General features: G+C 43.9%; 1 protein-coding gene across 3 annotated transcripts; it reads right to left on the bottom strand.

Annotated features, from left to right (window-relative positions):
* On the bottom strand, positions 1 to 23,713 carry phldb1a (pleckstrin homology-like domain, family B, member 1a). 3 transcript variants are annotated; one of them, XM_030100525.1, is made up of 26 exons: positions 23,581 to 23,713; positions 21,728 to 21,826; positions 21,191 to 21,314; positions 20,084 to 20,254; positions 18,816 to 18,941; positions 16,597 to 17,672; positions 13,735 to 13,806; positions 13,576 to 13,665; positions 13,369 to 13,500; positions 13,151 to 13,288; positions 12,441 to 12,569; positions 11,031 to 11,186; positions 10,838 to 10,948; positions 10,004 to 10,093; positions 9,758 to 9,892; positions 9,333 to 9,455; positions 9,005 to 9,160; positions 8,670 to 8,810; positions 8,264 to 8,380; positions 8,110 to 8,188; positions 6,841 to 6,985; positions 6,349 to 6,439; positions 5,382 to 5,528; positions 4,243 to 4,462; positions 1,407 to 1,492; positions 1 to 782 (listed from the first exon to the last, which is right to left on the bottom strand). In XM_030100525.1, the coding sequence occupies exons 1-26, from the start codon at positions 23,581 to 23,583 to the stop codon at positions 642 to 644; spliced, it is 4,098 nt and encodes a 1,365-aa protein (XP_029956385.1). In that variant the 5' UTR covers positions 23,584 to 23,713; the 3' UTR covers positions 1 to 641. The 3 variants fall into 3 exon arrangements, with proteins under 3 accessions (XP_029956385.1, XP_029956384.1, XP_029956386.1); XM_030100524.1 differs by having other exon boundaries at positions 13,576 to 13,806; XM_030100526.1 differs by lacking the exon at positions 12,441 to 12,569 and having other exon boundaries at positions 13,576 to 13,806.
* Between the last annotated feature and the right edge of the window lie 1,756 nt (positions 23,714 to 25,469).

A 25,469-nucleotide genomic window follows, 5' to 3' on the forward strand; every position in this document is an offset into this window, starting at 1 on the left:
TTAAAGTTCTGGTGTTTTTATTAGCTACTTTTTTTTGCGCGTGTTTTTTTTTTTTTTTTTTTAAGTTACAAACTCGAGGGAAAAAAGTAGAAACGTATCAAAAAGGTTAGAGTGATAACACTGCATGCATAGAGCGGCTTCAGAGGTGTAAACAGTTTGAGCTTATATAAAGTAGGAAGTCTTTAGAGAACTCCTCCTGAAATCCCGGTTACTGTGCTGTGATTATTATCAATACATTTTGGTAACAGAGTGTGATTGATGTAGTCGAGTGGAAAATCCACCAGCAGGCAGCTCAAAACAGTCTTTCTTCCTACGCGCCGGACTGAAACACAAGTACAACTCTGAATTCCTTTTTCTTTTTAAAAGCACCTTTTGTCGCGGCCGAGCCCTCATCTGCTGGAGCGCATCGGGCTGTTTATGGTTGTGTGTATTTTTAAGCGAGCCCCAGGTTATCCTTGTCCTCAGATGTCCATCACACCATCAGGCGGTGTGTGTGTGTGTGTGTGCTGCCACCGGCCGCGGCTGCGGCGAGGAGCAGCTCAGGTTGGCGTGCAGGTGTGTGTGTGTGTGTCTGTGTGTGAGTGTGTGTGTGTATGAGTCCGCTCAGTCCCCGTCATCCTCCTCCCGTCTCCAGTGGTCCCTCAGCTCATGAACTGCGTGTAGCCCTCTGCACCCGTCACTATGACATCCATCCAGATGCGCATGGCCTCCGGGGACGGGGCCACCATGTAGTAAAGCCGGTCGTGGGTTTTCACGCAGAAGGTCAGAGATGGATTTGGGCTCTGGAAGATCGCGAGAACAAAAACTGGATGATCGCACCTGTTGCATCCTTTTTTTTTTCTTTTTTTTTTTTATCATTCCTGCAGAATAAAGTGAAATTCACAAACAGCTTCCTCTTTCTCACACGACAGCTTTTATTAACCAAAGTGAACAATTTGCTCAAATCAACAAAAAACTGAATTATTGAAATCCATTTTTGACCATTTCTGTCTTTTGAGTATAATTCTCCCTTTGAATATTTGCTTATTTTATCTTCTACAGACACAATCAGCCTCAAAGCATTTTAATTCTGTTTTATAGATCTCAGAAAGAGTATTTTCACTCTGAATGCCAAAATGTATTTTCAATCACAAAATGAATACATCTGTATTTTAAGACACCTGTCATACTTTTAATTAAACTTTATTTTTACAAGCTGGTTTAAAACTCTTACATAAAAGTGACACGTAATCAGGAATTTTAGAAAACACGCACACACACTCACATGTTAAGCAAAAGAAATCAAAACCTCGTCCAAATTTCCCTGTTTCTTATTTTTAAAAACAATAAAAATCTATGTAGATTGTTATCAAATTTGCTAATTGAATTTCTGAATGGAGAGTAATGAAGAAGTGAGAGTGTTTTACCTTGGTGGCGCTGCGCAGGTGGTCATAATAAACCTCTTCAATAGCCTGAAAGTAAATGAGCCCTTTCAGCTTGGTCTCATGCTTGTCTGAGAGAAGAAAAAGGAAAATAAATATATTAAGATAGATTACATTACATCTGTAGTGATGCAAGACCTCTGCCAGCATCAGTACAAGACAGCAGTCAGCCGGTGATGCCTGGATGCACAATAATAACAATAACGGATGGAGAGAATGGTGAGAGGGGTTATTATTACTACCTGCAGAGAACAGCAGGTATTTGGTGACAAAAGACATTTCAGAACAAACATTTTCAGTTTCTTTTTATCAATTTAACTTGACATTTCTCTTTGTAAAGGGAATTGGCTCTTCACACAATTTTAAAAGCACAACTGACAATCATCTAATTTGTTTTTATTAATTTATGAAGCATTTTTAGGAATTTCTCGACTTTTTTTGAGTAAGTTCTTGTTATTTTTTTCCCTTAATGTATTCAGTGGTTGCTCCGCTCGGCCCACATCAGTCAGATTCTCCATTCTTCCGTCTTTGATACAGCTTTATCCAGTCGGTGAGCGCCAGAGCCTGTCCTATAGACAGGTGCCGTCCACTAACACTCTTTACTCTATCATCTGGCTTTTGCAGATATTTTTCTGCCTTTTTTAGAAATTAATATCGACTTGACTCAATACAGTCCGATGGGCCTCAAGTTGCCGTATTTGAACGAATGTCTTTTGTTCTTTACAACTTAACTGAATCCCTTTAAACATGAAGCGTCAGTCTTTTTCAGAATGATTTCCCTTACTCTTCCTGTAACTCGTCAAAACGGATCAAGTGTGGTAAAGAGTCTCCATGAAAAAAAGTCAGGCAGAAAAACAGGAAAAAGGTGTCAACGCTTTCCTTTTTTTTTTCCCAGCAACACACAACCCATGAATAGGTATGAGGAGCACTGTATCACAGTAAAAGTTAATTAAAAGTGCGAGTCTATTTCAAGCTATGCCTGGAGTCTTTACCATCCCACTAATATGACTTGTTTTCTTCACTCTGAATTGTCTCTGTGGCTTTTTTTTTTTTTTTTTTTTTTTTTTGTAGCCTTTTCCCTGCTGGCACGGATGGGACTTTTTTGTACATCTTAAAAAGAAATGCCTCTTTTGAATATCACATTTGATCTTTGCGCTCAGCGTTTCCCTTGAAGCAGGTCAGACCTCTTGTCCGGTGCTCTGGATCGTACTTCTCTATCCACCAGATACCTTTGAGCATTTTAAAGTCACTGGAAGCCAGGGCGTTCGGTCGCTGTGTTTCAGTGAAACCTGCGGATGAAGCTCTTTGGATGGTTTTTCCTAGTTTAAGGCGAAACTGTGGGCGCTTAAGTTTTTTTTTCTTTCTCTCAAATAAAACCTGTTTAAAGACTTTCTGGACTTTCATCCGTGTTTTATGTTAGTGTCCTCCACGCACGCCGAAACCGCGCGGCGACGAAACACACACATCCGCCAACAATTAAAAACCCCCTTTTGAAATACGTCGGACACTTTTTCTTGCTTTCCCCCTTCTTCCAGAAGTCAAATCTGCTTAGTAATGAGATAAATGTTTTTGAAATGTGAGTTTCGTTTTATTAGTCACGAACAAGCCAGGAGCTAGCCTCCTCCCCAAGAAAAACATCTAGAGAAAGTATTGCATCTTATTTCATCACCGTCATCACCATCATCTTCGTCAGGAGTGAGGGGGTGAAAAGGCTAGGCAAGTGAGTGGAGAGAGAGAGAGAAGCAAAGAGAACAGGGGCGTCAGTAATGAAAATATACTTGGCTTCTATTTTGAACTCGATCGCAACATAATGTCTCAAAATGCGCCGGTGAATAATTCAGGAAACTAAGTGTGCTCATTCCGAATTCAGGGGACAGTTCCGATCGACAGGAAACTCAAACTGACTTCTGTTTTCAAGCACAAGGACACGCAGGGAAATCTCACTCAGAGGCGCTTTAATGAGCGCGAGCGGCTCGGAGAGGAAACGCCGGCCGGGACAGAAGTCGCGGTTTTGCCAAAAACCAACAGTGTGAGAGCAGAGTGTGAATTCTTCAGAGGAGCGCAGGCACTGCTGCTGGGCGAGCGGGAAAAAAAAAAAAAAAAAATCAGGTTAAGGCCCCGTGTGAAGGAGGAAAACTTTCTGAAAAAGTTCACTTTAAACTCTGGATCCATCCACCGTCTATGAAACTTTATCAGATAACGTGAAAACTGCAACTGGGTCGGCCCTGAACACAGTGGGGGTCAAATCCGAGGCCTGATCGCAGTAACTTTCAGGCCGGATGTCTCGTGGCTCCTGAAGCGCTTTAATACAAATGTACAGACTTGGAAATGAGCACTGTTTAAAGTTTGGACTCCTGCTTTAGAGAAACTGCTACAAACTGAAATCTTTGCATTTAGTGAGTTTCATTATGACTGCTTGTTCCTGCTGTGACAGCTGTGTTTTCTATCCTTGTTTGATTTGTCAGGTGACAACAATGTTTTTTCATCGTCGTGTATTGTTGCATTTGAGGACCCGTGTAGTTTCTTTATCCTGGTGAAGAAAGAGTCTGTCACTTTCAAATCGGGCAACAATGAAATAACTGAATCTCTTATACTTATTCCTCTTTTTGTTGAATATTTTCTCTCTTTTGTCACCGTTACTATTGATCAAAAGCTGCGTTGTGATGTATTGGTCAGGTCTATTGCCTCACAGTCAGAATATCCTGGAGGTTGCGTGTTCTGTCGAGGCGTACAGAGGTTTTCTTTATGTCTTCCTGACAAAACTGGCATCAACAGGAGGAAGATCAGTGTGGAATTTGAAAGTGGCGTTGCCTTTCCTTACCCACGTAGTAACAGAAGTTCCTCTTGAGACGGTCGAAAACGAACCAGCGTTTCTTCCACGACTTGATTTTGCCTCCCATCTTCACCAGGTGGCCTTTGCACATCTTCTCGGTGAGGATGACGAAGGGACAGGTGTCGATGTTGTGGCCGGACGACTCCACGTGGGCGCGCAGGTCGAACTCCTCCTTGCGGTTGGGCAGGTAGCGAGTCATCGGGCGAGCCTATGAACAAAACGTCTGGTGTTGTTTTATTGCTGTTACGGCGCAGAGCTGAGTTGCTCTGATTTCACTTTATAAAATCAAGATGTTTTATATAATAAGATCTAAATTCACAATGTTGAGTAAATTGAATTCCTGCTTTAAACCTCCCGCAAACATGATATTATTATTTGGCATCATCATTTTGTCCAGCTGTAAACTGACAATCAGTGACCTCCGCTAACCCTTTATGTAGTTGTTTTTATGTTTCGTGCTTTGTGAAATGCTGTTTCTGCTTGTTATGTGGCACTGTTCTGGTTTATTGTTTCTTTTCGCAGAAAAGAGCTCGTTTTTCCGCCCAAAAACGATCCTACTGAGAGCCGTTCACTTGGTCATGTCGAAACAGTAAAAACTGCAAAGTGTGAAAGCTGGAAGGCTCTAAAAACTCCCCTGAGCACGGGGTAACTGTACAGCCGGGTGGCTGCTGTTTGTGTTTGTCACCACTAACAGCACGAGTGTTGTTAGCGTCGCGCATTTGATCTGTTCATTTGAAAGTATTGATTACAGCAGCTCTGAGCCTGACCCGAGAACAAAGGCCGACCTTGGGCTGTTTTATATTAAGCACCCTGTCCTTGTTTACAATAAGGGTTTGTTGGCAAACCGACTCAACCGGTATTAAAGTTGAATTTTGTGGGTATTATATTTTTAAACACCCCCCCTCCACCCACCCCTTGTAATTTCTCCCTCCGCTCTCTTTGCCCTCCCCTCCATTCTCTCCGCTTTTCTCCCTTCCTTGACAATCTTTGATCTTCCCCTTCACCCAGCTTCTCTTTAGTGTCTCGTCTCTCATCCTCTCCCTAAAGTCTCCCTTCCCTTCCTCCCCCTCCCTCCCCCTCCCCGCTCCCCCTCCCCGCCTCCCGTCTCCTCCCGCTGCTCCACTGACCTGGGAGAAGTGCTTCTCTCTCATCTTCACCTCCTCCTCCACCAGCCTCTGCCTGTGGGCCGTCTCGTCCTGGAGCCTCCTCTCGGCCTCCTCTCGCCTCCTCCGCTCCTCCTCCAGCATCTGCCGCCGAGTCTGCACCTCCCTCTCCTGGGAGCGTCGGGACAGGGGAAAGAGGAACAGATGGAGAGGAGAGAAGGAAAAAAAAAAAAATAATGGGGAAGAGGGAGACGGGGAGAATATGTTAATGGTAGGCAAATATTGCAATACAAAGCAAATGACTGTCAGAAGACGCACATGAGAATTCAAGTCCCAATCCAGGGTTTTGTAAAATATATCTCTTAAATCTGTGTATGGAAGAGGAAGCTTTGCTGATGTAAAATGATCCTTTGCAGCTTTCAGATACTTACATACACTTTTGCTTTGTTTCAACATGAAGAAATGACACAAATAAAATAATTACAACTTTGTTTCACCACATCTTCAGATCACTTTGATCACTTCTATAGTTTTTTTTTTTTAAATCTATTGAAAAGGTGAAATATGGTACTCCTGCAGTCACTCAAAAGTTTGTCCTAACAAAACTAGAATATTTTATTATTTATTATTATAGTTGCGCGACATGTTTCCTGGTTAAATCTGAAAACAGCATAAATATATTCACAGTGTCTGTGATGCTCGGAATGAAAACACAAGTTTGACTTTATCATCTTCAAATAGAAATGCAAGTGAACACCATATTGATCAGATCTTTTTCAAATCAAAAGATGTGTTATTTTCCATTTTTCTGTCCCCCCTGCTTGATAAATAAGTGTTATTTTATGGATTTGCTTTCTGAATATCGATTTGTTGCAGCTCTGTAAATATGAAGGAGATTAATTATCAGAAGCGAGGCTGTTTTTCAGCCCAGCCGTGTCCCGATGAAGCTTTATGTCTGAGAAACTGTGAGGAGGTGAAGTTGGGAACTCACTCGGTTCTCAATCAGTCTGGCTTTCTCCTGCTGCGCCTCCTTCAGCATCTTCTCCATCTCCTCTATCCTCTGGGCCTCTAACCCACAGGCACTGCAGTGCACACGCACGCACACACACACACACACACACACACACACACACACACACACACACACACACACACACACACACACACACAGGATCATCTCACGATCTGCCTGTGACAATGAACAAAGCACACGGACACGCCTGGAAACCAAACTCTCTCAGCGGGAGAGAAAGACACGGGCTTCTTCATTAACACCGCGGAAACTTAACTTCACAAAAGCAGGGGCAACTTGAAAAGGTTGGCATGGCAACAGACGGTGTACCTGGCTGTCACGTGGTGCAAGGCGTGTAACAAAACATGTTGTCACGGGAACAAAGCGCGGTGACCCTTCTCCCGAAGAGACGGGGCAGACTTGAGTGTTCCCATGGAAACAGAGCCAACTGCTCGTCTCCCCGTCTCTCACCTTTCCGGGGTACAGGCGGAGTTGCCGGTGGAGACGCTGGTCTCCATGCTGTCTGAACTCTCCAGGCTCAGGGTGTCGTACGCCTGGCTGCCGCTGGGTGGCGTCTGGTGGTGGAGGATGGAGTGATGGACCGTGGGAGATGGGTCTGTACAGGCAGAGAGGGCGTCAGCTGTCACAGACTCACACCGCCCCCTACTGATGGTGCCACGTTACTGCTCAGAGTCCATTCATCCAGGGTATGGATGTTTTTTTTTTACAAACTCTCCCTCACAGTATGGATTGTGTGGCATATTCCAGCTTAGTTCTTGGTATCAGTGTTGAAGGGTAGAATAAATAGAACATTCTTGCAAGAACAGGTTTTCTACAGACACCCACATTAGATTTATTGACACCCCGTCTGCTGTAATTTGTAATTTGTAAATTCAAATTAGCAACAGCAGTCACTTTATTAAAGAATTGCAGTTAATATGTTCTTCATAGCAATTGTTGTTTTCTTTGCTTCAGGTGGGATTCAACCCTCAGACAGACCGGTTTTGGCCCATTACCTTATATTTCTCTCTCTATCTGGTTAAGGAGAATTTGTTTTTCACTGCAATTATTAGTCACATTATTGAAAAGGACTGGAATTACCTCACTAATGACAAAAAAAAAACCAAAATAACAAAGTCTAATAAAAAAAATTAAAACGTCACCAGTCACTTGGAAAAGTAACCTTACTATTAGTGTTTTTGTCAGGATTAAGTCTGTTTTAATCCTGATGCGTTGCATAATCATTGTGATAAAGAAACATGAGCTGAGCTCTCAGCACTGTGTGGGAGATGTCAGATTCATTTATTTAATTCACATGAATAAATTAATTCAGTTTTGAATCATCTATTTGTCTTAAATCAACCTCTGGCCCTCACAGTGACCAAAGTTGAGTCTTCCTGCCACAGACATTATTTTTTTTAGTCTGTCTCTAATTTGAAAAAAAGGAACAAAATATAAAACTTCAGCTGTTTTTTTTCTGTTCAGAGTTTTGGAGGCACACCTATGGAAACATCACTTAAGGGGGTAAAATTGCCCTGTTTTTCTGATTTAAGATCTTAATTATCTCATTAATGCAGAAACCGTGTTGATTTTTTTTTCATGAAAACATTCCTCCTTTTTTCTGCGATAATTATCTCATTAGTTCACTGAGATGAGTCTTTTTAAGTGAGCCGCAGTACATTTTCCTTCATATTGAAATCCTCAGCTGTGATGTGGAGAGTTACTTGCGAGTCAAAGCACCTTTGCACTGCAGGACCATCTGCCTCCTGGAGTCCATGTCTAACGGCAGTGACATCTCTCTCAGCGCCAACTGTAACTCCTGAGACACACATGAAAAGCATCACGCGGTGAACAATTTTAAATATTTAATTAGCTCGCATTGTGGGAAACTGACCTTCGAGGCGGCATTTTTCTCATGCGGAGCGCCGCTGGAGTGCGGCAGAGCCGCGGCGCTGCAGACATTATTGCTGGACCCGTGTCCAACCTCTCCGTCTGATTTAGACTTCAGCAGCTGAGGGAAGAAACAAATCGGAGGTCACTTTTTGATTTGAGGTTAGAATATGTGATTGTGATTTTCAAATTTTGGGGGGTATTTTATCAGTTTTAGTTGAGTGAATAAAATATGCTTAGTCCTGGCAACCCACAAGAAGGCCGCCTAGTCGTAAGATTATTGATCATCGAGGCGCTAATGAGAGGATCGCCCCGGGAGAAGAGTGTGTTGGGGTTTCATCCGTAACCGTATCAGTGCCTGTTAGTGAGACACAGACAACCAGCCACCAGGAGAGCTCGAATGGATTTACCTGCCCGTGTCTGCGTGCGGAAAAAGACTTTGCGGGTAGCGGTGGAGGACATGACAGAGGCTCTCCGGCAGCCATGATGTCCTGGTACCAGCGCTCGAGATTAAGAGGAGTCATTGCATTCCTGCTCAGCTCAGTCTGGCTCTGAGGTGATGAAAAGCGTCCGGCCAAAGAGAAACAGGAGCAGCAAAGCAACATCGTCAGTAACAGGAGCGTCAGCCATCAGGCGGAGGGAGGAAAAACAAACAGGAAGCTTTCAGGAATGGAAAAAGAGCAAAGCAGAAATTCCAAAGTGCTTTTTTCAGAAAGTGTGGAGCTTAAATTAGGGAGGGACAAACCTGTGAGAGAAAGGAGGAAGGGCCACGTGCAGCTGAGTGGCATGAGAAGGTGGACTCAGCAGAGGCAAGTTGGAATGAAGGGATAGAGGAGGAAGAGGAGGAATCAACTCTCTGCATCCCAAAGATCTGGCTTAACTGGCTGACTGTGATGTACTCCTTCACACGGGAAATCAATATAAAACCGGAAAACACAGAGAGAGCAGAAGGTGAGGGAGCAGGTTTGGAGGACGCGCCTGTTTTAGAGATTAAGTCAAAATGCTTTCATCAGTCAGTGTTTTAGCAATCAGACAGGAATCAGACAGCGGCAGAGAGCAGGAACAGTTTGTACCTCGCACGGCAGAGCTGGAGCGACAGTGAGCGAGAGGCAGTGGAGAGCGGCGGGAGAGGGAGAGTGAGGCGGCACAGAAGCATTTCCATACATCCTATAGACATCAGACAGCCTGAGGTACTCCTGCATCAACAGCCACAACACAGAGATAAAGAGGGCTAAAGACTGCAGCACTCGAAATCACTCGGAAGATTCACAAAGCAAACGCGAGCGTGTCTGAATTGTCTCTAAACGAAAGACTGTTGGCAGTGATATTACAAATTATTCATCAAGAATCACAAACATAAAGGACCAGGTTGAACCTAGAAACAGACGCGCTGCACGCTTGCTTTAGTTTGTCAGCGTCTAACACACCGCCATGCTCAGGTTCACTGTGGAGACACAGCATTTCACTCACTCACAGAGAGGATTTTACACAGATTTACCTCTTGGAGTCTGACAGGACAGAGTTCAGGGGAAGGGATGTGAGAGGAGGAGGAGAAGGAAGCAGAGGAGGGACAGGGGCTATGAGGAGGACCGTCCCCATATACAAGGTCAGGTTCGCTGATGTGAAGCAATTCCTGTTTAAAAAGTTCACCTAAGTAAGAAGAAATCCACTTTTGCAGTAATTTTCCTCCAGGTCACACACCACAGGTGGTTTGTCATACAATGTCTCGCATGTACCTGCTCACCTCTTTCATATTGCTGTTGGACCTGGGAAAGTTTCTCCCTCCTGTGAGGATGTGGTACCTTTTCTCAAGGGCATTCAGCCGGTCCTGCTCCTGAAGGGTGGAACAAATGTGCACATATAGGTGTTTCTCAGATGTAGCCATAGTATTAAAAAAGCGATTAAAGTCTTTATGATGTGGAAAATACACTTTTTTTAAAGGTCTTTCCATACCTGTCCATTTCAGTTTGAAGAATAATTGAATCATTTTCAAAAAGCGTCAATATTTAGGCTGTTTTTCCACAAAGAATGTCATCTTACCATTAAACAAAACATTCATTATAGACTTATTTTCAATTAGAGTGTTTCCCTCATGTTTCTTCTTTCCATGTTCTTTTCATTGTTTGTAACTGGTCATGTAAGTGGCTCATCAGACGGTGTGTGTGTACATGTGGGATGCATATTTAGTGCTGCTGATGTCTCCAGTGATCAGTCCCACATGCCCCTCTTTCTCACAGTGTTTGGACTGGACAATGCGGGATATCTCAATCCTACCAAGAAACTATTGATATCGTCACATACGTTAAAAGCAACTTTTAACAGCAAGGAATTCATTTTTTTTCCATCCAGCTTGCAGGCGTACACACATCTTCAGACTATCTATTGTTCAGAGTGTGGGAACAAGATGGAAGAAAAATGTTGATTTGTAACAGCTGCCGACATGTTTTTTGTTTCCTGTCTGTGAAATAAATACCATCCAAATTCAACTGTTAACCTAATATTCAGCTTACTTTTCTAACTTTAACAGTTTTACTGGACATTTGTCACTATGCCGAATCAATCATGAACGACATCTCACCTTGTGTAACAGCTGCAGAGTCAGCGATCTGTCCTTTGCCAGCCGCTCAGTGTCCAGAGATGCCTGGAACCCCAGCTGCTTCACCTGAGCTTCCAGTGCTGCCATTCGCTCCTGTAAAGAGACATGACCGCTTTGTTGATGCCATGCTGGTGGCGATCAGAGTATATGGACGTGTGGGTTTTCTGCTGCTTACCTTCCTCTTGGCCACGCTGCAGTGGTACTCTGCTCGCTCCTGGAGAAGCTGTGAGCTCTGAGCGTCCTTCTTCTCCTCCAGACTGCTCTCCTCCTCCAGCTGGCAGAACTCCAGCTCCTCAAACTGCTTGGTCCCAGACTCCAGAGCTTCAGCTTTCTGTCCACGGACACATATACATCTAGGTTATTGACGCTGTTAGAAATCACTGAGTGTTATGAAAGATAAGACTGGCTACATCATGTATTGTTACCAGAATCCAATAAGAAGCCCCCCCCAAAGGAGAGTATTTATCCAGAGTAGAATTTATTATACGCCAACATGTATTCTCTCACGTATTTTAACAGGTATTTATCAGTCAGGGCTGCATTTCATGTCATGCTGAACACTCTCGCCTCATAGAGAGAAAGTCACCACAGATCTGGGATCAGCTATAGCACCCCGCAGTGCAGGAAATGAATGAATGTGTCAATGAGCAATTGAAGTTACTCTGTGAATTAAAGAAAATGGATGGCTGGATGGAAGGATGGATGGATGGATGGATGGATGGATGGCGTTTGGGCATATTGTTACTTTCTATGGCAGCAGTTTCTCACGCAGACTTTCTCTAACCACAGACGCTGTAGTTTGATCCCCAGCTCCTCCCGTCCTCCGAGAAAAGTCTAGATCACAAACCACCCGTTGCTCGCAGTGGCAAAAGGAATCCTTGCATGAATTTCTACGCCTGTGTGTGTGTGTGTGTGTGTGTGTGTGTGTGTGTGTGTGTGTGTGTGTGTGGGAATAGGTGAAAGACACGGACTGTGTAAAGCTCTTTAAATCCACCAAGATGATAACTAATTTTGCAAGCAAGTTCATTTATAATTGTTTTTGGTCTTTTCATTTCTTTTTAATGCCAATGAACAATATATTCAAAAAGAGTCTTATTCTGGCTTATGATGAAATTCTCAAGATTTTAAAATCGTCTATTGAAGTGCTTTTCTCTCTACAAAGTGAGTGGAAGTGGCCTGAGTCATTCATGGTAATAGGACATGCAAATTTTTTTAGAGCAAAGCAGTTAATGCCATCATTAATTATCGCTAACTGCAGTTGACACTGTCAGGCATCCAGAACGAGGGAACAGTGGTGATTAAGTCTCAGACGAAAACTGCTGCTGCAGTAGCAAACGCCCGCTGTGTGGCTACACTTACAAATGGTGTTGTTGCAACGAACCCGACATGTTCATGTAATGAAGCACAACAGCAGAAAAACGGAGAGAAATGCACAGTCTGCAGGTTTATGGGAAGTTTTAAGTACCTCGCCGCAGAGCCAGATGCATCTGCGGCTGTGTCTGTGCACATCATACGTACAGTACTGCGGCGTTCAGTATATTATAACTCACTGTTGCCAGCCAGTGGGCTGCGTGAGAACACTGACCCTGCTGAGCTGCTCCTGTAACTGTTCCCTTAGAGACAAGGGGCACTTATCAAACTGCCTCTTCAGCTCATTGTACTCATTCCTCTGCTTTTCCAGGGCCTTCCGCTCAGCCGACACATTAGCCCTCCCCTAAAAACACACAGAAACACACACACACACACACACACAATGGTGTCCGTATTCAGACACGCATACCACACCAGGGGAAAAAAAAATAAAAAATCACGGACAACTCAAATCCATGCAATAAAAGCTTTAAAGCTAACAGGCAGCCAAGGCAGTTAAAGAAGCATTAGAGGGTGCAGAGGTTAAGTTGGTAGAGGTGTTAGCAGTAGCATTACTTCACTCGTGTGGTGATGGGAATTTGTGCATTTCTAAATGTTTTTTTCAAGTTGTTTTGTTCACATTCAGCTAAAAGCTCAACACATGTAAGCAAGACTTCAGAGGGTTTTTTTTTTTGTCTATTGCAAACTTTAAACAGAAGACAGGATGTGCTTTGTGTTTTAGGACAGTTGACTCATATATAAGCAGTGCAGGTCAATGGAAATATCCAACAGTATAGTTTTGCACAATCAGAAAGGAGTGAGATTTAGGTGTGCAAACATGTCTCAGATCCAGACATTCTCGTGCAGTTTTTACATATTACATCAATGACCTTTGGCAAATTGATGGTATTTATAGGGTCACATGACTGTGTCCTGGGTGCCCACCTTGTCCTTCTCATTCTGGGTGGTCTTATCCAGCTGGCTGAGTCTGAGCTGCAGCTGAGATATAATTTCATTCTCGGCCTCCACCTGCTCCTGCTCAGCCCGACTCTCCGCCTGCAGCAGGGCCTGCTCCATCTCCACCTACACACAAATACGCTTTACTTCATGCCTCTGCAGGCAGCTGCAGGTTCCGCCAATAACAACGTTGGTGTGTCTCTGACCTCTTGTTTGGTCTCTTGCAGCTGCTGCTCCAGGTCGCCAACTCGGTGCTTCAAGTCATCAACCCTGGACAAGATCCTGTTCCTCTCCTCCTCCAGGTAGGCTTGCTCCTGTCCAGCTAGCAACTCCTCACACTGTGGGCACATTTGTTAACGAACAACTGAAACAACACAAATCAAATGTCGCACATCGTCGAATGTGTCTTGTACCTCTTGGTGTGTGCTCTCCGTGCTGCTGGACTCCTCTCTCTGGATTTCCTCATCGTTCTCTCCTCTCGCCCTCAGCGGTCTGTCGACTCCCTGAAGAGACATCCCTCCCGCTGAGTTGGAACAGGTCCCCGTTGCACCCCCGAGCAGCCCGCTCCTCACCAGCTCCGCGGCGTTGTCTCCGTGGTTGTACTCGGCGCACAGATTCAGGATGGTCTCCAGTCTCTGCCGCTCCTGCGGAGGAGGTGTGAGAGGTGAGCGTACAGTCTGAAAGTATGGATCATATTGCGGATTCTCTCTCAAGTGTCCTTGAGTGACATTGTCCCGTTCGGGCAGCTGTCCCTCAGCCGCTGGCATGGGACAGCTGTAACCTGATAGCAGGAGGGCCAGAGCTGATGCAGCCAGCCGGAGGGAGAGACTTCATAGTAATACCTGTCAGAGCTCAAGTTGTTTATGAAAACAGGAGTGATTTACATAAAGAGTGTAACTGTGAGACATTTCTAGGATTTCTACCAACTCACTGTTCTCGGTTTTTCACACACCGTTCCAATTACGGAGAAATGGTAGTTTTTATGTTTTTGTCCATTGCTTTATATAGTTGTTTGATGACCACATGGTTGTTATTTGTGACCACGCTGTTGTCTCTTGTTACACCAAACAATGGGATGCTTGCTTTAATGTTCTAAAATAAAACAGAATGGGGCATTTGTAATCACCATTCCAGTCTGACAGTCATTAGGAACTTGAAAACCAATTGTGTCTGCTCTGTTTCTTTAGTCCCTTTTTTATTTAACATAAAACACATGATAAAGTTGAATGGACAATGAACCACTTTTTATATTTAGACACTATAAAACAATACTAAACTCTAGACAGCATTGATGTAGACTTAATAAATTATTGCCCATGCAGTTATAAGGACTTTTGATAAATTGCATTAAGTTGTTTAGTGGTAAACTGATCAAAATTTAATTAATAACAAATATTTAATTCAACCTCTTGTGTAAATTCATGAGTCGTGTGTTTGTTTGATATCATTAGAACAAGAGAGAGATTTTTCAGATTTCTTAGGAACACAGTGAGGCAGCATTCAACGTCCCAGACACCATTATTAAAATGCTTATTTATTTTGTTTCAAAACAGAATTTGATGTTGAAAGTGAATTCAAAGTACATTTCTTCATCTCCCGTTATGCTCTTTAATTTCACTGAGAGAGTAACCACCCAGACTTTTAAAGTACAGCATTATCCCCACGTATAGGTTGAGTTTTGCTCATTTGTGCCAACTGTTCCTAGAACTGAGCTAAATATAGGGAATTCATTTCACTAAAGGAAATCCTCTCTTTGTCTTTCTCTACAGGTCAACAATTAATGTTTTTTGGAAGCTCAATTCAAACCTGTCCACAGAAATAAATAAGGACCCTGGTCATGCCAGCTAGTTTGCCTTTGAATGCCTTTGGTGTTAACATAAAAATTATTCGGCATGTTATTGCAGAAGAAGTAAGAAGGAACTCTAAGTTGAACAGACCACAGAGTCTCTATTCTTGCTGGATAAGATGAGAACAGTAGAAGTCTCATCCCTACAGGTGTGTCAATTGATTAAAAAAATTATTCACGATTAATAGCACAATTTGTGAACATTTAATCAACATACAAAAATCATCAATTTATATACAAATTGTGTTCATGCTGAATCTTTTGACTTAAGCGGTCAGTGGCCTCCTGTGTAAACAGCTGCAGAGTCTCTGCTGGTGCCCTCCTGTATCTGTCACCACGAGTCATTTGGGTCTTTGAAGGAAGCCGACGCTTGATCATCTGTTCGTTTCAAAGAGCCGCTCAGAAGACTGACTCCACGGCTCATTTTTATATTTCATTATTTTTAAGAAGCCAGTCTTGGTGTGACTGATATTGATAAGGGAATAAACACTGGGAGAAATGATAATAGTGTGATATGTCACATTTGAATTATTCTTATATAATATAATATAATTCTTATATAATATAAAAAGCCCAATCTGATTATGAAGGTAGTGTTTTGGCAAAACAGTGATTGTGCAAATTGAAAGCTATACAACGAAATAAAATACAAGATGGATCTGAACCAGAAGCACTGCTCAACAAAGTCTCTGCTTGAGAAATATCAACCCTTTATCCATTTTCTGGTAAAGGCTGTCATCACATACTGGATGACTCAACACATCGGTACAGTGTCTCTGTTAGTGACCGTCTTATTTGTTACCAGAAACCGTCTGGTTCCTGAAATAGTCGTTGGATGTGTCGGGCCAGCCGTGATCACCCGCCTCTGTGGTTGCGTCAGCTGTCAGTGGGGAAGGGGATGGGATGGGGTAGAGGGCTGAAGAATGGCAGACTGGGTGGGTTGGGGGTAGTGAGTGAAGATGGGTAACAGGTATAGGTAGTATAATTTGATCAGGAGCACTGAGTCACACCGAGGCAGCTTTGAAAGTACTGGGAGTCCTGCAGCCCTTCCTGTAAATACAGCGTTGAGCAATAATCAGTCACGCCCTCCATTCTAGACCACTAGACTTCTGGGAGAATGCTCACCCCGTGTCACTTGGGCCACGTGGGTCTACAATGCCAGTAATGCTCTGAGGAGCTGCTGGCTGTGCGCCAGAGGATTTGGGAAACATATCTAAAGTCAGACATGGAGTCTCTCACCAGTCCTTGAAAACTTGAAAATTTCCATTTGTCAGCCGTGTGTTTATCAGTTGTCCCGTGTGAATATTTACCTCAAGCTAAAGCCTGTACTCAACCAATGAACTGCATTTCGAAAACTTTTTATTTTCACATTAGACTAGTTTGCCTCATCAAATTTTCAACACAAAGTAGTACTTCTCCATGTTTGATTGTGACTCAGTGTGTGCCAACACATTTTCATGTTGTATTTGAGTTTTTTAAGTGGTTTGATTAAAAATCCATCCATATACAGGAGAAAGTAAAACATTTAGCAGATCAAGGTTTGGCTGAATTTGGACATCGCTATGCAAGCTCACAGCTGCCCACTTACCAGTTTCTCCATCTCCTGCTCTCGCAGCCTCTCCTCTCTCTGCCATCGGTGGTATTCCAGCAACTCGTCCTCATTGTCACTGATCTCAGAGATACTGTTCTTGCGTTCCCGGGTGTATGGTTTCATAGGGTTCAGTTCCTTGTTGGAGGATCCTTTTGCGGTCATACCGGAGATCTTTCTTCGGTTGTTGGGGCTGGCGAGGGGAGATAATCCAGATCCTGAAGCCAGACCTGACATGACGGAACCCCCGATGCCTGGCCTTGACTGCCGTCCTCCTGCTTCTTTCTCCATCCCAGTGAGTGGTGACGGACTCTGGGCGTACAAAACCCTCATGGCTTCTGCTTTTGAACTAGTTGTGAGTTTGCGGTGCCCCTGGGGACTGTCCGGCACGGGTTTAGCAGTGAAGCCCTGTGATCCTGGAGTCGGTCTGCGGGCCATGTGGGGGCTGGGGGGAGGAAGTTCCTTCAGGCCACTAGACCCAGTTGTATCTGGAGTCCTGAGCCTCTGAGGGACGTCTACATGGGAGAGATACTGGCCTTGCTCTCGCATGGGGCTTTGCGATCTCTTCTGTAGGGAGGAGCCTCTCAATCGTGGGCTCGATGGAGCTGACGGGGAAAACTTGATGGAGGATGAGTGGTGACTAATGCTCGAGCTTTCTGGGCTCTGACTTGACTCCCTGATATGTGGTGATATACCCTCTGGCCATATGCTTCTTTGAGCCTTTGGGCTCCCCTGGGCCCTCTGACCTCCAGTGCTACCGCATGTGGCCACAGAGAGGGAAGTCCGTGGATGAGGGACAGGGTTTAGATTGCTATGAGTGGACCGGGTCGGTATTGGAGGGGTTTTGTTTCCAAGGTTGTTGCTGTTTTCATTAACATAGTTATAGTTATCCCTTGTCGAGCTGTTCCTTCCGTTCATTATGTCTTGTGCGCGTGGCTGAGCAACGGGCTGTTTGTCAAATCCCGATGAAGCCTTCAGCACCAAGGTCTCCTGTAGGTTTCTAGCCATGTTGCTGATTTTGGTGACATTGTTGTTCAAGAAAGACTCATGGTTCCCATTTAGGACACTGTGGGGGTCTGCAAAGTGGAGACAGAAACAGTTGTGTTTGTGCATGCCGGTTAGGTGAATGAAGTGAGCAGTTGCAAAAACACACACAAACAAACAAACACATAGGTGAGTGAAGTGTGTGTCATCTTTGTCCTTTTGACACCCACAATGCCTCAGGTCAGCTGTAGGACAAAGAGGGAAGTCCGTATAAGGGAAAATACACGTCTGCACCACCTACCATGAACACATTGATGTACGGCGTCTCAGTGGCCCACTTTAAATAGTGTTAAATGTCTCAGAGCCAGTCGTCTCCTATATGAACCAAACCCGGTGGTCGTGATGCTCCTAAGTTGTGCCGTAATCCTACAGGGATCTGAAGCAGCTAAATATAAAAGCTGCAGCCGCGTAGCTCATTCAGAGCAGATGAAATCAGGGCTTGGTCAGGAAAGAGTGGGCCATATACACAGAGGGTAGGGTGTGGCGGCTCTCACCGCTCGAGCACTGACAGCCAAGCCAAGAAGGTCAAAAGAGAATGGGGTCTAAATATCACCAGCAGCAGTTAGAGCGGGTAGGGCGCCAAGATAATAAAACATCATTGGAAAATAACCGTAAAGATTTAAAGCAAAGATTATTTATTTTCGTGAAAGTGGTGTGAAGTCTTACATAACAATGGGGTCACATACTGAACTTGTGAAGTAGATCACAATGTAGGACGCAGATAATTAGCTCTGAAGAAGCTATTTTTGCACACTGTCATGTATTATAATATTTCAGGGGAATTTCAACATGGAGCCCATGTGTAAATGTGTCAGATTTTAGGAGCACATGAAATCACTTCTTCACATTCAATTATCTACCCAGTTAAATCTGAACACAATCGTTTGCCAGCGTGTGTGCCTAAGATTCTGCCTTCCCATTACCAGAAAGCAACTGATTCATTTTGACAGTAAAGACGTAAGAATCTAAAGTGTTTTGTCTGCCCAAAACATTTGCTCTGCTCAGAATAGCTGCTGAGGAAACTGTACAACCTTCATACTCACAGTTGTCACGACGTGCTTATTTCTGGATCATTGGAATTACTCAGTCTGGGCTCCAATTAGATGGAGTTACACTGACATAATAAATGCTTACAAAAAAGCAAAAAAAAAAAAATATATATATATTTTTTTTACCTGAAGGAAGGGTTTTTCCTATGTTCAGACCTTGGTTCTTTTCAGGCAGCATGTTCTTCATCCTTTGAGCCTCTTCTGGATGGTTGAAGCGGAAAAAGGCCGACTGACCAAAACACAGCATGCACCCTGTCAGGAGACAAAATTTATGCATTTAAATACTTTAGTTTTCCTCATTGAAGATGCTCTGCCATAAACGTACAGCTCTCACACTACATGTGGGCTGATGGTTAATGCAGGAGTTCTTCTATTCAAAATCCAGCTTGATTCGCACAAATAGGAACAATGTTTTAAATCGTTGCAGGCTGAAGCGGTTTTACGTCTACAGACCATAGTGTACACGTATAGTATTGTGTTGCAGATAATATCAGGATGGTGTTCTGTTTATCAGTTATAAAATAACCACTGTATCTTCTCATGTGAATTATTCAGTGAGATATATTTAAATTAAAATTTGTTATGGCAAAATGGTTAAGCAGAGATGTATCCATCCCCCCAAACTTCAGACAGAATATTTACAATTCAGAGAAACCATATATGCTGACTAGTTGAACTTACTTGTGATTAACCAGTGAGTGGAGTCAGTGTCTTATCATTTCCCTTCATTTCTTGTATCTTTCAATAATGCAGGAAAACTTTCCTGAGAGTCACAGCTGAAGTTTTGTTTCCAGTTGTCCTGTAGTGAAGTTTAATTTAGATGTATTTTGTCCGTCGGGGTCCAAACGGCTGCCGGCGTTATCCCGTTTAATACAAACAATGTAATTTCCTCCGTTCCTGACTCGTTTGATTCAAACCTTCTTGATTGTCCTCTCAATGAAGCAAAGCCTCAAGTATTCTTGTTCAGCAGCTGCTGCCTCCTCACACACCGGCTTCAAATGACACGTTGGTGTAGCTGCTGGCTGGGGTCCCATAGAGAGGGGGCTGATGGGGCGGGACTGTTTTGGCTTTTTTTATGGCGAGTACGCATGTTACTGCAGGGACACGAGACTGTTTTTCTATTGTGCTGCTAGACGCTGTTTTGGGTAATTTTAACTACAGTTCAACACTTAGAAGTTTTATTGTTTTTCCCCAGTTTTGCTGTGCAGTGGTTCAGATGAAGTCACCATCTGTGCCTGAGTGTGAAGGTTTATTTAAGCTTCTGTTCTACTCGTTTACTGTGGATACTCTTTTACATTTTACATGGAAGACTAAAAAGAAACTTCAAGGGCAGCTTAATTTGTGAGTTTCTTTGCGACTAGTAATCATATTACGGTCGCACGTGACTGTACTACCTTGTGTAAGGCGATAGGGCTTGGTGATAGGAATGCCATCCACAACACACTGGTTTCCACATGGGTACAGGGTGATGCTGCCTGCCTGGTTTTCGATGTAGCAGTGCTGAGCTGCGATGCCGGGGCCCTGCAGAGAGATATCTGTGGCTCCACTCCCCAAAGTGGTCCGTCCTGCAGTGGGAGAAAACATTTTTTTTTCTGAGCGGCAATTACTGGAAAGCTGTGTGGCCTTGAATACTTTAGAGAAGTATTCTTAGGTCTGAAGTTCAAAGCCGGCAGGGTCCTTGGGGGCAAGGCGTCATGGGCGGAGTCGAGTGGAAATCAACATGTGAATGAATGTCGAGCAACAGGTGGTGGTCTCTCGAGATGTGCTTCGCCTTGCAGACGACAGGCAACTTGTCAGCGTGAATTAATTTGATCATCTGCAACTATTCACTGTGCTATTCTGTGATGGTGAATTCCTTCGCTGTCTTCATGCATAAGATGGAGCTCAACACAAACTCACATTGTTTGGTGTAATTGGATATCATAGAGGTTAAGCCACATAAAGTCCCACAAGACAGTTCTCTGTAAAGCCTCCGTCACACCCTCTCTTGCCTGTTTCTCTGGATGGTAAAGCTCAGTGTGAGACAAAGGCAGTCGAATGAAAATCACAGACAGTGAAGCCGCAACTTTTGCGAGTAAGATCAAGACTGAGAAGATCAGTCCTCCTCAGTTTATCTGTCATTATATCTTTTTGCACATACACATAATAAGAATATTGGCTTCTATGTTTGTCCACATTCCTTTTGGCACGAACTGTGACACTGATTACAAATGCTTTAGCTAGCAAAGAAAAGTCTGCAGCTACTTTTCAGGCAAACAGGTTCAGTTTCTTTCTCAAAAGCAAGTTAAGCTTGATGTAATGCTGTTTTATATGGAGGCAAGTTTTGAGTATCTGATAAGAAAGATTTCATGAAAAAGGCTCTTGAATATTTTACATAGCTTCTGAGTTTTGCAGTTATTTTACATCAGGGCTCCTGCTTCCATTTGAACAAAAACTAAACTCAATACCTGCTATCTCGACACACACCACACACACACACACACACAAACACAGGTCCTCACCTTCCAGCAGCGGCAGCAAAGTGATGGCTGTGCTCAAGCGGCCACTTCCCAGACTCACCAGGTGGGGGCGCTCTGCCTGGACCTTGAGGGATTTGCCTGTTTCAATCAGGTCTAGAGGAGTGCTCTGGTGAAATAGCGTGCATTGGAAGCCATCATTACATAATCCTGAAACTGTGGAGCTTCTCTTTACATACAGAAAGTGTCGCCACGAGATGAAGAGGAAAACAGTTTGAGAGTGACAACTGCTGAAGTCACTGCTGAGCGCCACATTACGGACAGTCAACCAAGTAAACGGACTACATGCCCTCACATAAAAATGTTGCAGATTTCACAGACCATTAAATTACACAATACAAGTACGCAGATAGAGGTGAAGACAATCATGTTTATGATCAAACACTGTAGAAATATAACCTCTTATGTTACGACAGAAGCATGCATCGTACATACAATGGGAGCTACATGCTTGTTCATAAATACTGCAACACAAATGTTAGGCGTTCAACTTCCGTCAGATCAGTGGCAGCAATAACTCACCTGTAAGACCTGGTGTGTCTGCAGCACATGTCCCCCTGTGTTCCTGCTCACGCGGTCCATGTCGGCAGAGCTGTCAGAATTATCTGACACATGTGCGTCCTGAAGCGCAGAGGCAGAGAGCGAGAGGGAGAGAAAGTGGCATGAATGGGAGCACTGGGAATACTGCTACTACAGTTGTACTACAATGGGAACAGAGCTTTCCTTAGAAACCTTCTGCCCCACTTATAAGCCCACGTGACCAAACCATTATACAAAGTAATTGTCTCTCCAGAACTGCACAGAAAAAAACAGTCCATCAGAAAAGCTGCTACAGATTATAGTCTAAACTTAGGAAGAACATTTACATTTTAGAAATCAACACATTAAGCTCAAGACTGAAAGAGATATGACACAGATGTGGCGTTGATCTGTAGCAGAGGGTGTGAAGGAGCTCTGCAGGTGCCTTCCTCTTCAGGGGTCAGAGCACCTCTTCCTCTGATGGCACTGAGTCAGTGTGACTCATGCTCAGATCTTACAGACACACACACTCCGTGTTTGTAGACAGATGCTGCAGATTAGATCCAGCTGTCTGCTCATCGCGCTCCCGCCAGACGAAGAGGGAAACAACAAGCCGAGTGGACCAGACATGCCTCAAACAATCGCTCGCAGACGCATAAGCTGTCCAGATGACTCACCATATTTTCTGCTCAAAGCTGCGGTCCGCGTCCTGAACGATCACACACACAGGGGCTTGTTTGCAATCTCAGCATCCCAAGCGAAACTGAGGTAGACACAACTTGTTGCTATCTGGCGTCTGTTTTGTCTGTCGGAGAGGAAACCTGGACTGCTGCATGTTGTGTGTTTCTCTGCTCTGGATGCACAGATAAACTCACTTTATCCAAAGTCCAGAGCATATGAATCATATGATTTTTATACCAAGCAGATAATATAATAGGAGGTATTGTGCACTTATCACACACATCGTTCTTTCTCCACCAGTCTTTCTGTGCCACAAAGTGACTGCAACACCTTTTTCTCTAGCATTCATTAGTGATGTATCAGTCACATGTGCATGAGTCCTTTACCGCTCCATCTTTGTCATCCCTGATTATTATCATATTTGAAAAAAAGAATGGTCCAAACAGCGTCTACAGCTGCTGTGAGCCAAGTTTAGTCCACACAGCTCGAGACAACAGAGCGTTCAGCCTGCGTCTGATGTCACTCCAGACAAGGCCACCACGTGAAGCCACACCGATCTGACAATCACGTCCAGTGTGTGGATCTCAGAGGACCCACTGACACGGAGAACAGACCGTCTCCTCTGTTTAGCTCTGTTTAGCACTGACGCTAAGCCCCCTCACGCCTCCGCCGTCAGCCCACTGGCTGTCAACACTGGCCCTCTTTGAGCCGCACACTCAGACACAGGACAGGAGAGTGGGCAGGGTAATGTGTGTCTGTCTGACCGAGTCTCTCTCAAACGCACACACATGCTCCCGTACCCACAAACCTCAGTGATTTGGTGTACACACCCAGGCCAGAGAACAGTTTTAATGCTTGAAAATGCAGGGCCTTGCTCTGTAACCTGTCATTATGGAGGCAGTTATGCCCTTCAGAGTTGCCATGCGCTTCTGAAAATAGATTCCACCAGCTACACAGTCTGGGCTGCTACTTTTAAAGAGGAACAACTTCTGCTGAGAGTGAACACTGACAAAATTAAAAAAAAAGATTTTCAAAATTCAACATAAGAAATAGTTTTAAAAAATCTGTTGGTAGTGATATTTTTTCAGGAAAGCGTACAAAAGTAAACACTGAGTAATCTTGGCAGGTACAACTGGATAGTTTACGTACTTCTCTGACAGACATGCGGTTCTTACCATCTCTCTTCTCTTACTGACTCCAGATAACAGCCAGATCCATGAGCTTGTTTGAAGATTATTAATGCACAGAACAGTATCCACATTATTGTGTGTGTCTGGTGCCTTGCTTTTTTCATTTACTCACTGTGCTCCTCCGCTATTTCCCTCCTCCCCTTCTCTTCTCCTCCCCATCCCGGTGCAGAATTACATCCCATCAGAGTTACGTGCTGCAGAAAGGGGACCAGGCATCGGCACTCCCCTCCACAGCAGTCTCTTATTTCTTCCTGTTGATTCCTCCCTTTTCTTTTTTTTTTTGGAAAACAAACCATTTGAGTAAATAAGTTCACATCCTGTCCCCCAAAACGGACCGAGTCCTGTCAGATTCCCATTGGGAGTTCAGATGGACCACACCAGCTGATCACAGAGAGCTGGGCGGTGTTGTCAGGCCTGTGTATTGTAAAAGCAGGTGTTAACAGTCTGATCCTACAAGGAAATAAGTTGTGGTGTGGGAGTGGGATATGGAAAAGACCTTGTGTCCTCTGGCTTCCTGCTTTGAGCTCTGTGCCACTGATTTAACCAAGTCTAAAAGGTCTGTTTCCACTCTGGAAAACTATTGAACGGCAACGTATGATAACAGTGGATAATACTGCGCCCACAGTGGAAGAGAGTGGGACAGAGAAGTCCGATGTTCCACAGGAAGTGAGCGAGCACATGTGTGCATCTTTTCAGCCCCGTCCCACAGGAGCCGTTTGGCTCAGAGACCAGCAGAAAAAGCAAGTAGGAGAGAGTGGGAGAAAGGGTTCACTATTGATCTCTGAAGGCTTTTTCCCATGGTCGGGGGGCCAGAGAGGAGAGGGAGGAAGTGAAGCAGATGATGACTCACTGAGGAAAATAAAAACAAACAAGCGAGGAGCTAAGTAACCAGATGGAGCGCTGACTGGTGAAGTCTGCAAAGACGACTGAAGCTTGGAGATGATGTCAACGTCGCAGCTGAGAGGAGGAACGCTCTGCAGATCGGCTTTTAAATAATGGCTGGTGGGAGATTGGTGGCTGCAAATAAATAACTGAGTGGAAACAGAATTGCTGAATTTTCACTCCAAACATTAATAGCTTAATGTGAATAAATGGGACAGTTGCAAATAGAAGAATGACTCCCTTTGTTACTCCTCTGCGTATTTCATACAGAATCAGACGTGAAAAGATGAAAACACATGACACGCATAAACTAGAGACAAGACAAGAGAGGAAGACTTAAAGAAAAGGTGCTTTGAAGAGGATTTGTTTAACGTGGTATGTTTGAGATAAGGCTCCCTGCAGAGCAGATGAAAGCGCCAGAACATTTCATCTTCCACTGAAACAATCAGAGATGTTAAGAGGAAGAGTTTAATATTAATCCCTGAAGGAGCAGCTCATGTTAATATTTCTTCGAGTCTGGGTTTGCCGCATTTTTGTGTAGAGTTTGCATGTTCTCCCTGTAATCCTAAGTTGAATGAAGCATTAAGGAAGGATGGATAGTCCCTTTACTACATTTATACACAAAGAGAACCTCATTTCTACTTCAGACACACAATGTTTTCTGTGTCATATTTCCTGTAATCAGTAAGATTCAGGATGTTCATACCATTTTATATACTTTAGTGAAGAAATAATGTAATTTCACCTCCACTTCTGTCTATGAACACAACAGGATCGATGTGAAAAAAAAAATCCCCACTGTGGGATTATCGGCTTTCCTACTCAGTTTATATGTTTATCTCACATTTTTAGAATTACGGGTCTGATGGGAGGTTTGAACCGGTCAGGTGGTGTCGACACTTCTAATTACCGTGGTGCAGTTTCCTGCATGTGTGTCTGGACATGACAGTGAACAGGTGGATCAGGGAGGACGGTAACAATTACGCTGAGTG

This window comes from Salarias fasciatus, chromosome 10 (assembly GCF_902148845.1).
Source record: "Salarias fasciatus chromosome 10, fSalaFa1.1, whole genome shotgun sequence".
NCBI classification, from domain to species: Eukaryota; Metazoa; Chordata; class Actinopteri; order Blenniiformes; family Blenniidae; genus Salarias; species Salarias fasciatus.

Excerpts from the sequence above, each read along its gene's own strand:
- phldb1a (XM_030100524.1), bottom strand. Across the intron at positions 13,289-13,368 it reads TGCAAGAGACCAAACAAGAG|GTGGAGATGGAGCAGGCCCT; the intron begins GTCAGAGACACA and ends ATTTGTGTGTAG. Across the intron at positions 12,570-13,150 it reads CCCAGAATGAGAAGGACAAG|GGGAGGGCTAATGTGTCGGC; the intron begins GTGGGCACCCAG and ends GTGTGTTTTTAG.